Source organism: Notamacropus eugenii, chromosome 3 (assembly GCF_028372415.1).
Source record: "Notamacropus eugenii isolate mMacEug1 chromosome 3, mMacEug1.pri_v2, whole genome shotgun sequence".
Taxonomy (NCBI): Eukaryota; Metazoa; Chordata; class Mammalia; order Diprotodontia; family Macropodidae; genus Notamacropus; species Notamacropus eugenii.
Window position 1 is genome coordinate 198,047,583 of NC_092874.1, and position 14,977 is coordinate 198,062,559.

The following is a 14,977-nucleotide window of genomic DNA, read 5'->3' on the forward strand; positions in this document are numbered from 1 at the left end:
TTTTATTGTCATTTTTAATTTGACTTCATTTTATCATTTATTTTATTATTTATTATCTGAGTCATTATTATTAATTTATTTATTCATCACTAATTTTTTATTGTTTAATTTTATTATTTTTTAAAAATTATATTTTAAGTCAATTTCATAATAATAAATAACATTTTTTAAAATCCTCCACCAAAGTCCTTCTCTGATACCTCTTCATTTCATAAAGGTAAACCTAAGTTGTTGAAGGCTATGTGCCAACAGGGAATATATTCTATTATATTAGAAGGTAGGTCCTTCTAAGTGGGAAAGGTTTTAACTCTAAAGAGAATTTGGACCAATAGGTGGTAGTTTCTGAGAGGTTATTTCAGCTCAATATAAGGAAGGATTATCTAACAATTAGGGATATCTGAAAATCAAATAAGATCATCATAGACATTTCTTCCATGATTGGAAGTGTTCAGAAGGGAGCCTGAGCAACAACTTCTCATAGATCTTGGAGGATATAAGCCATCAGGCATCCTTTGGACTAGATGACCTTTAAAGTCCTAACCAGCAGGGAGTTGTATAATTACTGGTAAAGCATTTCCAGTGTTTTACATTAACCTTATGGTTAGTATAGTCTCCTTTAAGAATCACTAAATCATTTAGGTCCATTTTTCTTGTGCTATTTTACAAGTAAAGATGAACATCAGCTTGCCCTCATTCACTGTATATTTCTTCTACTTGCCTTCTCTACTCTGTAGGGGAAATCATCTCAATCATCTATACCTTCTGTATCTGCTATCTGAACTTTACTTCAGTATGTCACTGGATGCGGGGATGCCCTCCATTAGGGAGGAATAGTATTTCACCCATAGGATCATAGATTTAGAGGTGGAAGGAACTTTCAAAGTTATCTAATCCATTTCCTGCCTTCTACGGATGAAGACACTAATTCTCATGGAAATTAGGTGACTTTCACAGGTCACACAAGTAGGAAGCATGAGAGGCAGGATCTCTGACCCAAGATCTCTGACTTTCAAGCCTCTTTCTTAGCCTACATCATTCCTGTCCATGTTTATCCATAGAGAGTCAAGAAAGTATCTACCAATGTGTTGAAAGACCTTTCTTTCTATCTCCAGCACTCAGTGCAGTGTCTGGAATATGGCAGACATTAAATAAATGCTTGTTGATGACTTCTACATCAGGGGTTCTTAACTTTTTTTGTCATGGACCCCTTTGGCAGTTTGGTGAAACCTATGGAACCCTTCTTAAAATGATATGTGTAACCTATGTTCATAATTAAAGAAAATATTAAATTTCCATTAGAGGTTAGTGAAAATAAAAATATAATTTTTTTTCCAATTCAAGTTCATGGACAACCTGAACTTTGTGGACCCCAGATTAAGAACTGCCAGCTCTGCGTCTTTTTCTATTTCAAGAGTAACAGTGAAGCTGTCCATCCCTTACTTGTACCACATGAACAGCCTGACTTATTTTCTAATTCTATATTTCCTTGGCAATAACATGAATGTAGTTCATCATTGGAAATAGGCTGTGGTCACTTACATGCACCATACATCACTGCCTTTTGGGTCATTCGCAACCTAATTTTTTAGAAATTATAATGTTCCAAGATTGCCAAGCATGCCCAGATGTTAAAATAATGAATTCCCTTCAAGATGAAATATTGGGTGTTTTCATAATCAAATTGTTGAGTTCTTACTAAAAATGACTAACCACTTATAAAAAGAGTAAATATAAGCTCCACCAAAAATAATGCATCTGACTAGAATTTCTTCAGTGCAAATGGACTTTTGAGTCATAAAAGCTCAATGGAAATACAAATTTCTCCTGATTCCTATGAGAGTTGTTCAGGTAATAGGCAGAATCCATATTTTCCCAATCCTTCAGCCACAAAATTAATTCAGGAAATGTTCTTCTATGGGGCGTTACTATAAATTATTTTTCTCATTCTTTATGGAGAGTATGCTATAAAGTATGTATAGAACCTTAATTTATGACTATATTCAGATTGTATAGGTTCTTTTTAAAAAGAAATGAATCACCATATAACTCATCGAGATTGAACAAATGACCCCAAGACCCCTCCCAGCTGTTGATCCATGATTCTAGGTCTGGAGCTGCTGGGTGGTAGGAATCTTAGCTGCTAAGCTCTCACTTACAGAATAAAAGGGATGATTTGGTCCTGTTGCCGTTACAGCTCTGTGTTCACTTTCCTCAGCTGTTTCTCTTTACTTGGTGCCCACAGCTGGCCGGGGAAAGAGGCAGAGAAGAAAGAGGAGTCAAGTTAAAGGAAGTATTAGAAGAGACAGCAGTGAAAAGCTATGGTCATGAGGTTAACACAGAACATAACAAAAAATCCTGGCAGCTCCCTATGGAATTTTGGGAGGGTCATGTCCCATATTTTTCTTAAAAATAGCAAGTGTCAGCCTAGATCCCTCCTCCCCTTGGTAGTCAGAGCTGGTAAATGCCATTTCTCAACACGGCCTCTCATCATTTTTTTCCACAGGCAGTTTGGTGGTTATGCTAAAGAAGTTGATTATGTGTCTCAAGTAGCCCAGCTACGCTCAGCCCTGGAAGGAACAGCAAAGTACCAGACTGATTTCTACTTCTGTGCTGGATATGACCCTCCCATGAAGCCTTATGGAAGACGTAATGAAGTCTGGCTGGTAAAAAAGTGAGTCACTGACTCACTGGGCAGCAGTCTTCCAGGAAATGGTTTTTTTAAAGTTAGCTTAATAGTCAGAATTTCTACTGAAATTAAAACTCGGAAAGGGGAATGGAGACACACAACATAATTTTCTGCCAAGTCAGTACAATATTGTATTCTTCCAACCTGTGGGATTTTGTTTTTATTTTTTGTTTTTTGAAGTTTCCTTTCTCTGGATGGGACATTGTATAACTAAAATAAATAGCATTGAATATCACATTGTCTTGTTTATAATAGGCATTTAGTAAATGTTTGTTATTATTGAATTGAATTGATTTATGGAATCCTGTGGTAAACAAGATAATTTTTTCCATCACTGACTAGGTCAAATAAAGGATAAAATGAAAACTGCCTTTTCAGAATATATCTATTAAATACTGTATTTTTGTGATTGAAAAAATACTCTCTGTAGTTAGGCTTTTTTTTCCTGCCACAAATTTGTATAGGTGCTTTGGCTTTGAAAGAATCTGAAAAATAAAGGGATTTGAATAAATATCCTTAAAAGAAAATCTCATTACACAATCAGTATTTGTAGGGCCTTCAAGTTAAATGGATAATATTGCATCAATAAACATTTTGTGATACCAGAGAAGCAGCATGTTGGAATGTCTCTCCAAACGCATCATTATCTAATTCTGTCATATGTGGAGACATCACAATTCAGCTAGATGGCACAGCAGATAGAATGCTACACCTGGAGTCAGAAAGTCCTAAGTTCAAATCCACCCCAGCTGTGTGATGCTAAGCTAGTCACTTAACCTTCTGTCTGCCTCAGTTTCCTCATCTGTAAAATGGGGTAATAATAGTACCTATCTCATAGGATTGTTGTGAGAACAAAATAAGATGTTTGTAAAATATTTTGCAAACTTAAAGCACTATAGAAATGCTAGTTATTCTTATTATTATATAGAACCAAAATTACTATTGCCATGAAGACTGGGCATTGCACAAAGTAGGCACTTCATTCATTCATTCAATAATACTTAAATGAATGCTACTACCTTTAGTAAAGCCTCTGATTTCCTCATACCTAGACTAATTAAACAGTCTGATCCTTCTGTCTTGAACCATCCTACAGACTCATTTTCCTTAAAGAACATTTTGGATCATATCAGAATCTCAAAGTTAGAAGCAACCTCAGAGGCTCTCTGGTCCACCCGTATCCCAATAAGAATCCATTATGAACTAAAGCATTAATTCATTTACTCAATGGGCTTTTTATTAAGTACTTACTATGTAAACTTGCTAGGTAATTTACTATGTAAACTTACTGTGCTTATTATGTAATAGACAATGAGGATACAGAGAATACAAAACTAAGCCAATCTCCTGCCATCAGACAGCTTGTATTCTATTTGGGGAAATAGCATATGTGTGTGTGTGTGTATGTATGTGTGTATGTATGTATATACATATGTGTATGTACATACGTATATGTATGTATATACATACATATATGTATGTATATACATACATATATGTATGTATATACATATATGTATGTGTGTATATGTGTGTGTGTATATATATATATATATAAAACAATTTAAAACTGCTACTGCACCCAGACTATCTCAAAAAGAGATACAATTCTAGACTCACGGACATAAATTCACAGCACCCTGGCCTCTAAAGAGATGTCAGAATCTTTTCCCTCATACTCTGGCTCCTTACAGCTTTACCCCAAAGTCCTGGGGGAAATCACTTAAAGTTTAGATTTGGCTTATGTATAGGATCTTCCCAAAAAGGGGAAGCAAAAGTGTGCTCAAGTTACAGCATAAATTAGGAATGGGGCTCAGTTTATTTCAACTATGCAAAAGAAATGCAGATAGCTAGATAGATTAGATAGATAGATAGATAGATAGATAGATAGATAGATAGATAGATAGATAGATAGATAGATAGATATAAATATATGAATCAGAAACTTGAATCAACAATCCTACAAGCAAGTAGCAATAAGTGATAACTCTTGTTAGGTTCTGAGGAAGTTGTTGCTTCAAAACATGAAGCACTTTGAAGTTTGCTTAATAGTCATCTCGTAGCAGTATGGCTCAGACCCCAGTGGTATAACAGGTTTTCTTTTCCAGCTTCTAAACCAATCTGAAACCTACACAAGAATAGTCAAGGCGGGAATCCCATATGAAGGGGAGCCCACAATTCTGTCACTCTCAAGTAGGAGAGCTTCCTAATTACTAATAATGATTGAATCCAGCAGTGGTGCTAGTTTTTTCCAATATACTTATATTTATTCCATTAAATATTTCCCAATTACAGGTAAAATATTTAATATTCATTTTTTAAAATTTAAAGTTCCAAATTCTCTCCCGTTTATTGCCTTTTCCTCCTTGAGAAGGCAGGTAATTTGATATCAAATATACATATGAAGTTATGCAACAGTGTACTGTTACTCAGACCTAAATTCAGATCAAGAACTTGCAGACCTCAGACCAAAGGGAGAGCAATCAGATGTTGCCATGGATCAGAACACTTTGGGAATTGCAGGTCCAGAGTACAAGCTTGAGTCATCCCTGAAATCCTGGAATAACAAAATACTCAATACCCCAAAAAAGCAGCAGCAGGAGGAGCCCAAGCTTTTCTTCCAGACGTGTGCAGAGCCTATCCCTAACATCAAGTCCAAGGTTAGGAAGTATACTGGAAAAATGAGCAAACAGACAAACAAAAATATCTCTCAGAACTAGAAAGCAAAGTGGAAATAGAAAGAATCCACAGGTCACCTCCTGAAAGAAATCCCCAGGTGAAAACTCCCAGGAACATTATGAACAAAATCAGCACTTCCAAGTCCAAGAATAAATGCTACAAACAGCCAGAAAGAAAGATTTCCATTTCAGCTCCCAGGGAACTAACTGCAGTCAGTATTATACACCACTTAGCAGTCACCACCTTAAAGGAGCATAGAGCTTGGAGTGTGATGTTCCAAAAGGCAAAGGATATGGGATTAGAGCCCAGAATAATTTACCTAATAAAATTTTATATACTACTCTGGGAGGGTGGCAGGAGGAATGCATCTTTAATGAATTAGAGGAGCCTTCCTGATGAAAAGATGAAAACTGAATAGAAATTTTGAGGTTCATATACAAGAGTTAAAAGAAACATAAAAGGCAAACATGAATGAACAATTCTAAGGAATTAAAAGAGGATAAAACTACTCACATTCAAATATATATAGGGAAATGATACGTTTCCTCTAAGAACCCTGTCATCATTAAGAGTCAGAAAGGGAGTCTAATTTGACAAGACCTGGGAATGATTCTGTTGTGTCTTGATGATCTTAAGAGAAGAATGGAAAGAGAGGAGAAAGGGAAGGAAAATTAGGGGAAACTATCTCACATAATCAGAATAATTATCTCACATTCTCTCCCTCCCTTCCTCTCTCTCTCTCTCTCTCTCTCTCTCTCTCTCTCTCTCTCTCTCTCTCTCTCTCTCTCTCTCTCCTCTCTCTCTCTCTCTCTCTCTCTCTCATCTGAACTAGTCAAAGGAAGGAAGAACACATAAACACACACAGAGATGGGTACAGAATAACATTTCACTCATTAGGGAAATAGGAGGGAAAAGAAAGGAGTAGAAAGAATTAGAAGGGAAAGTAGATTAAGGGAGGAATTAGTCTTAAGTAAAGCATGCTCTAAGCATGTACAAAAATATTTATCATTCTTTTTGAGGTAGCAAAGAATAGAAATCTGAGAGGTTGCCCATAAATTGTGGAATGTCTGAAAAAGTTATGGTGTGTGTGTGTGTGTGTGTGTGTGTGTGTGTGATGGAATAGTATTTTTTCCAAATGAAATTATGAAGGGGATGGTTTCAGAGAAACTTGGGAACTTCTATGAACTGATGCAGAGTAAAATGAACAGAGTCAAGAGAATGATTTATACAATGACAACAAGACGGTAAAGACAAACAACTTTGAAAGTAGGGACTCTAATGAACATAGATTGAACAATGATTCCAGAGGAATAATGGTGAAATGTGTTACCCACCTCCTGATACAGAAGTGAAGGACTCAAAGGGCACAATGAGACATGTTCTTTTTATTTATTTTGCTTAACTATACATGTTTACAACAAGGTTTTGCTTCTGTTTTGTTTTCATTTGAGGGGGGAAGGTTGAGGAGAGGGAATTCTTGGTGATTGGAAAAAATAAAATATAATTAAAGAAACAATGACTGAAATAATCACAAGTGGAACCTCAGAAAAAAAATTTAAAAAAACAAGATATTTTTGAAGAACTGTTGAAGAGATTATGAGAGGACAGGCATACTAATATACATAGATGGATCTATGCATCAGATCAATTATTTCAGAAAATAATTTTACTATACCTAGTTACTAAAGCATTCAAACCCTTTGACCCAATGAAACTACTATGTATACCAAGGAGGTCAAAGACAGGGCAAAAGGGCCCATATGTACAAGAATATTTATAACAGTTCTTTCTGTTATAGCAAAGAAATAGAAATAAAGTGAATGCCCCTTAATCAAGTAAAGGTTAAACAAAATGTGGCATTTAGTACATAATGGAAATTTATTGTAATAAAAAGATGGAAATATGAAAAGACTCATATGAACTGATATAGAATGAAATAGGCAGAATTAGGAGAACAATTTAAAAAATAAATACAGTAACAATATGGGGGAAAACAAAAGACATGGGGGCAAGTGATTCAGGTCTGGTAACTTGAATTCCTCAAGGGTAACCGAGGTTCATCACCATCTCCTACCTTATCTTGGATGTTTGCTCTCTCCTGACCATTTGTGTTCTGTCCATTCTACTCAAAATGGATCGTTCTCTTTGACATTCAGAACAGAAGCAGAGAAAGAGCTGAGCAGCCATGCTTTCTCTCTGATCTGTTAGCATCTTTGTTCCATCCCTCCTTTCCCTCCTTTTTATGCTTTTTGCCTTAATACAACTTTTAAAGGGAGGTGGAGGTTGTTTTTAACTTTCACCAGGAACTTTAAGGCATTATGTAAATAATATATAATGATATATGAAACAGATCAATAAATAACAATAATATAAATAAATATTAAAAATATCAAATAGTAATATAAGTAAATAATAAGGCATTATAGAAATATAAATAATAAATATAGAATTAATATAAATAATGCTATAAATATAAATTATAAATAAATAATAATTATTACATAATTTACCATACTTTTCTTCCTCTATTCACTTCTGCTTCCATTTTCTGCAAATGTCTTATAAAAATCTAAGCTGTTATATGAATTTCCTGTGTATCCGCATTAGTCTCTTCAGACAACTTTACCTCTTCATCAGAATTGTTTCCTGTCCTCAGAATTTTATTCTTGAGAGCTTGCCCCACCTAGGTTGACTTCCCTCATAGAATTTTACTCTATAGGATCTTGCCTAGTCTTTCTCTGAATCTTTTGAAATCTACTCTCCCCAGATTTGGGGTGCATGTTAATGTCTTCCTGGCTTTGACTTTCCTCTCCTCTATTATGGTTTTAAAGTCGAAGTGGTCATTTCCCTAATAAATCCTATAATTTACCCCCTTTTCTCTCCAATAACTATGCATGGATTTAAAGAGGATCAGAAGAGAGGATCGCAGATTTTTGAGCTGGAAGTCACATTAGAGGCCATCTAGTCTAGTCTACCCCCCTCATTTTATTTCATATTATTTCATATTTCAGTGGAAACTGACTCTGAGAGGAAATTGATTTATTCAAGGTCATATAGCTAGTTAGCGGCAGAGTTGGGATTATGAATTCAAGTCCTTTGATTCCAAATTCAACTTATCTTCCATTGTAGCATGGTTCCTCTCTGTTAATATAGTAGTCTTAGGCAGCTGGGGATCCCTGGCACCTGAGTGTAGCTGGTAATCAATAGAGCCATTTTTTCATTAGAATCAGATCCAGAATAAAAGTTCCCTTCATTAGTTCCTCCACCTTTTAAGGGATGAAAGTATTAGTAAGTCAAGAAATTACTTTTCTTCTCTGCTTTGCAGAGAGAGATTATTAGTAACTCAAGAAATTGCTTACTTTTCTTCTCTGTTTTGCAGAGAGAGACAGAGACAGAGACAGAGAGAGACAGAGAGAGAGAGAAAGACAGAGAGAGAGAGAGAAAGACGGAGAGAGAGAGAGAGGGAGAACCAACAGACATTTGGAGTAGATAACTGGAGTTTCCCATCCCCACATTGTCATACTTCCATGCTAGGCTTGTGATCTATTTCCCAAACTCCTCATCTTCTTTCTCTCCAGGAGCCCTGCACGGCAATGACAATACCATCTCTGTTTTTTGTTCCTGCTGCTCTTCACCCGAATGTTCTCTGTCATTTCCCCACTTTAGTTCCTGAATTTCTTCATATAGGCTCATCTTTACTTTCATTGTTACTCTCCTCCTTTCCAAAATGTTATCTATACTGTTCTTTTTTAATATGATATCTCCTTTCAGATATACCAATCATTGCCTAGACACGAGAGATATGAGGAGTTTGGTCATCACAGCAAAAAGAAGTCAACCAAGACTGTATTCAGTTTGTAGGAAAAGTGTGAAGAGGGAGAGTGTTGGTAACTGGAACAATAGTAGAAAAACTGTTCCCATTTTCATATTGTTCCTTAGGCATCTAAAGGGCTATTAATTTAATGCATTTATATCATAATTCATAAGAAAATAGATAATATTGAGATCTCAGGACTGGAAAGGACCCCAGAGACCACCTGTTACTAGCTATGTATGTTCTTTTTTGTTGTTCAGTCAGTCATGTATGACTCTTCATGACCCCATGAACCATAGCACGTCAGGCCTTTCTGTCTTCCACTGTCTCTCAGAGCCTGTCCAAGTTCACAATACTGTCTGTTGTTTTCATGATGCTATCTATCTCTGACTTCCTCTTTTCCTTTTGCCTTTGATTTTTCCCAACAGCAAGGTCTTTTTCCAATGAGTCTTGCCCTCTCATTATGTGGTCAAATTATTTAGGCTTCTGACTTTCCAGTGAATAGCCTGAATTCATTTCTTTTAAGCATTGACTGATTTGACCTCCTTTGTCCAAGCTACTCTCAAAAGTCTTCTCAAGAACCATAATTCAAAAGCATTGATTCTGTGACACTTAGCTTTCCTTATTAGTCCAATTCTCATAGCTATCTACTGCGACTGCTAGAATCTCCTTCGCCCAACAAGTGGTTTTCTTTCATCTTTGCTTGAAGATTTCCAGTAAGAGGGAACTCACCAATTACAGTTACGATCAGCTTTAAGTATTAGGGAGTTTTTCCTGACATTGAACTAAAATTTCTCTCTATGTAGCTTCGACCTTTTGTCACTGCTGCAGAGAGTTCTGGAAAAATGAAGACTGAGGAAAATTGTTGGATTTATCAATTAGGAGATCACTGGTAAAATTGGAGAGAGCAGTTTTGGTTGAATGATGAGGTTGGAAGACAGATTGGGAATTAAGAAGAGAATGAAAGGAAAGAAAATGGAAGCACCTGTTGTAGATGGTCTTTTCAAGGAGTTCAGCTTACAAAACTCAGAAAAGATATTGGACAATAACAGATATGGAAAGATTGTATAAGGGTTTTTTGAAGATGCAGGAGACAGGAATATTTATACTCAGTAGAGAAGCAGCCAGTAGACAAGAAAAGATTGAAGATAAGTGAGAGAGTGGGGATGACAGAGGGAGCAATCTGCCCTGAAGAAAATGGGATGGAATGAGATCACTTGTACAAATAAAGGAGCTTGCTTTGGCAAGGAGTAGGACTATCTCTTGGTGTGAGTTGGAAGCAAAGGATTTGGTGGCAAAAGGCATCTGAGTGATATGAGATGGGGAGAAGAGAGTGCTCTTAGTGAATGGTCTTCATTTTTTCAATAAAAAGTATGAAGAATGGTTCTTAGCTGAGAGGATAGGATAAGTGAGAGCTATATGAAATTTGAGGAAGGATGAAAAGCTTTGGAAGAGTCATTTTGGAGAGTAAGATAGTGAATTGATAAGGGAGGTATAAAAAATTGCCTCTGGCAATAAGGACTCAGTTGAGATTGTATAATATAAATTTGTAACAGCTCCAGCCAGAATGATTGCATGATTTTATTCATCTATGTTCAACAGCACATGCAGAGTGAAGGCAGTAGATGGTAGAAGTAATCCAAGGCTGATATTTGGCAGGACTCAATCAGTTATACAAAGGAACTCAAGAGAATAGCTCAGTATAGAGTGATCAAGGAGTCAAGATAAGGAAAAGAGGAAAGGATGTCTAGTGATGACCTGAGAGAGAACTGAACAGTCAAAGGTTTGGAGATCATGGTATAAGTGAAGAATAGTGTTTGGCAGGGGAAAGCAGAGGGAGAGGTGGAAAGTCAGTAGATTATGGTCAGAGAGGGGAATTTCTAAATTCTTGAACCTGAAGGTAGCTGATGGCATTGTGTGTGGCTAAGTGGGATGCAGGAATAAATCACAAGCAACATTGCCTTCATGTCAAACACAGTAATTAAACCTTCTCAACATGCTACATCATCAGGCATTTATTTGGCAATACCATAGGGTGGGATTTTTTTTAATCCATAATCCAAATTAAAGAGCAGAAGTTGGGGAGGAGAGAAAGATTGTGAGGCAATGCTGAACTTGTTGAGGAAGGAAGGAAGAAGAGTGTTGTCTCTAGACAACAGCTACCAGGATTTTGATTGAGCGGATGATGGAGATTATATGGATCTGAAATAAGAACAGGTTACGGTGCCCCATTCCAGTGAACGATGGTAATAGGGTAAGAAGGACTGATTGTGTTATGGTGTTACCATCACCCTATTCCCATATTCACACACCCATTTTTCCCATAATTCCCTCCTCCCCCTCCAGTTTAATCAATATACCCAGTGGTAATAGGACAGAAGAGGAAAGTGATATTGAGAGGAGTGCAAGAGGAGCTGAAGGCTATTATGGACACAAAATCAGTTTGTCCTGGCTAGGTAAATTAAAAAGACGACAAACATGTAGACAGTACAATGATGTCTATGGCACAGTAGACTGCAAAGACAGAGTGGTGGTATGAATAAAGTGCTGGATCTGGAGTCAGAAAAACCTGTATACAAATTTCAGAAAAGAACTGAATGAGACAAATTGTCTTAATTTTTTTATTTTATTTATTCTATTCTGAACTTAAGAAATAAAATAAGCATTACCATAACATAGTAGAATAAAAAAATTGATTGTACATGAAACTGCAAATTTATTATGTACAACTTTCTATTCTTTTCAAATATGTAGTAAAGTTATCATGTAACTTTCTTTTTTTCTTTCCCCCCACCCTAGAGATGGCTACCATTAGATACAAATGTGTGTGTGTTTGTAAGTTGTTTAAAATCATTCTATACATACTTCTATTTATCAATTCTTTCTCTGGATGCAGAGAATACCTTCCTTCATATCCTTTGTAGTTAATTTGGGTTTTTATAATAGTAAAAATGACTTATTCGCTCAAAGTTTTTCTTAAAACAATATTGTTCTTATTGCATAAGATGTCCTCTTGGATCTGTTCATTTCACTCATCATTATTTCATGAAGGTTTATCCATGTTTTTTCTAAGATCACTGAGCTCATCATTTCTTATAGCACAGTAGTACTCCATCATGATCACATATCCCAACTTGTTCAGTCATTCTCCAAGTCCCAATTTTTTTTTAAAACAGGGGATTCATAACACTAAGTATCAAGTTGACTTTCAAGGTTCTCTAAATGCCCTAGAAAAGATATACTGACAGAAATGTGCTCACTGGTCAACTGTATGGATCCAATCTCCTCCCCACTGTACTACTCAACTACTCTCCCCTGCCCATTGCCACAGTAGGGGTGGGAGTGACCCTATTCATGTGCATCCTTGATAGCTCAGAAGTTGAAAAACTGGTGGTTTTCCTTTTTCATACTTATTTTTAAAAAGGTAGCCCTTCTTTTCTCCTACCCTCCTCCTTCAGCTCCTTGCCATTGAATGGGGTATACTGGTAAATGTTTAGCAATAGGCTCTCTGAGGTAAGTGGGGGACGTACCTACAATTAACTTTTAAGGTTAGTCGATATATTTAACATTTTAACATTTTCTCCATCACTTTCTTACATCTGTACAATCAAGAAAAACAATAAATCAAGCCTTGGTTAGTAGTGTTTACTAGTTTCCAAGGTGTAAATGATCTACTGAAAATTTAATAATCACTCCTCAATTGGTTTAAGCCTTCTCACGCATGTCACTGATTTTAGGTCACAATTCAGCTAAATGGAGACCAAACACAAAGTCTTAATACAACTATCCCTATTCTCTTTGGAAAATTTATTGCTTCCTTTGTGTTTATAATGCCGTCCTAGACACTGTATAAAAGTTTTAAAAAATCCAATTTTACATTCCAAAAAGGAACCATCCCACAATGGATTCAACCACAGCAAGATATTTGTACCAGAATCTTAAAAGAGAGCAAAAGATAAGCAAACTCACAAAAAGGAAGCTTTTTCCTTTGGTGTGTTTTTTTCTTTCTCATTTTATAATGGAATTGCAATTAAATTTTATTCCTCTTAGGCAATACCCAAGCTGTTTGATCTCATTCTCTGATGCTGCTTGGCTTCAAAAAGAATCATGGAGGCAAGACAGTTTTGTGTGTGTGCGTGCGTGTGTGTATGTGTGTGTGTTCGTATCTGTGAATGGATGGGTGGTCCAAATTTCCTGCTGAAGCAGCAGGAAAATAATCCTGCAATACCATCAGATAAAACAATAATGATAATTAATGCCTTGTGCTGCCCCTTTTATCTATGCAGCTCAAAGGGCTTTGTAGGCTTTAACTCATTAATTCTTAGGCCATCAGGAAGAGCATGCTTAGAAGGCATCACATCAGAAATTAGAGTATCACGCTGAAGAGAAAAGAGCCCTCATGACTAATTGCAAAGGAAGCTGGCTCCATCTCATCCTTTGTGCAAAAAAGGGGTCATTAAAACAGACTATCCTAGAGGTTCTACCTTAGAAAGATGATGTAGAAATGCAGAAATCTTCCTATTGTCCTTCTAATAATGTTCTTAGTCATTCATTGGATGCTGTGGTTAAATTCTGATCACTGGGTACTTAAAAAAACTATCTTTTAAATGGATCAACAGAGTCCTTGGAGGGGTTACAGGACAAGTCTTTTTACTATGGCCACTTGTAGTATATAAATCTTTTATTTGTTTCTTCCATCCCAAATGGATACAGTACCATTACACTGGGCAGCTAGGTGGTACAAAGGATAGATCACTGAGCCTGGAGTCAGGAAGACTCATCTTCCTGAGGCCAAATCTGGCCTCAGACACTTATTAGATATGTGATCCTAGGCAAGTCACTTAACCCTGTTTGCCTCAGTTTCCTCATCTGTAAAATGAGTTGGAGAAGGAAATGGCAATCCACTACAGCATCTTTGCCAAGAAAACTCCAATTGGAGCCATGAAGAGTCAGACATGACTGAAAAACAAATGAACAACAATTGTTGCACAAAAAGAAAATTAGCGGGGTAGAACCATTGGCCCTACCCCTTCTTTCTAGATTTTGGGGGCAAACAAGTATATTTTATTGAGTTAAAAAAGCCTTCAAAGAGGAGAGACTCCTACAAAAAGTCAACTATGTTTGCTCATTGACAAAGCAATTCTTACTTTAGAAATAGAATGGATAGATAGTCTGTGGTGAAATTTGAATGTCACTAATAAAATAATCTTTAATTATTAGTAATGATTATAAAGTCATAGACTTGGATCCAAAAATCAAACTGAACAGAAGAGACAGTAGTTTTAATAGAAAAAATGTGGGATAGGGTGGGGGCCAGGGCTTTAGTGAGCTGTGAGTTCAATATCAGTCATCAATGAGAGTTTAAGTCTTATTGCATAAGCAATCATTACCCATGGAAGGATTTTAAGGAAAGAAACATGACCAGACATATGAATAAAGTTTGGCTGATTGAATGATGAAAGATGACTTGAAGAGTCTTCAATGTAGACTGGAAAAAACTGTTAGGAGGTTGTTGTAACCATTCAGGCAAATGGTAATGAAAGCTTAAAGCCATTGATGGAGGCAGCAGGAATCCAGAGCAGGAAATGAATGATGGATAATAGGACAGACATAGTGGAATAGACAGAATTCACAGAACATGGTATACTTCTATTAAATATCCTACAGTGCTGAGCACAAAAGCTTTCCTGTAGCTTTCCTCATGGGTATATCCCCTCCCTCAAGGTCTCAAAAAGAATTTTGTTTGAACATCTCATACAGTTGCAATGCATGACTGTACTCCTGCGTGAACAACACAA

The 14,977-nt window shown here is 36.4% G+C and overlaps 1 protein-coding gene across 1 annotated transcript in view; it reads left to right on the top strand.

Annotated features, from left to right (window-relative positions):
• The window catches only part of HEBP1 (heme binding protein 1), a 37,659-nt gene extending 34,607 nt beyond the window's left edge, over positions 1–3,052 (top strand). Inside the window, exon 4 of the mRNA XM_072653896.1 lies at positions 2,504–3,052. Coding sequence (XP_072509997.1) covers positions 2,504–2,675 — 172 coding nt within the window. The 3' untranslated portion in view covers positions 2,676–3,052. The remainder of the gene's footprint in view (positions 1–2,503) is intronic.
• Positions 3,053–14,977: the final 11,925 nt, after the last annotated feature.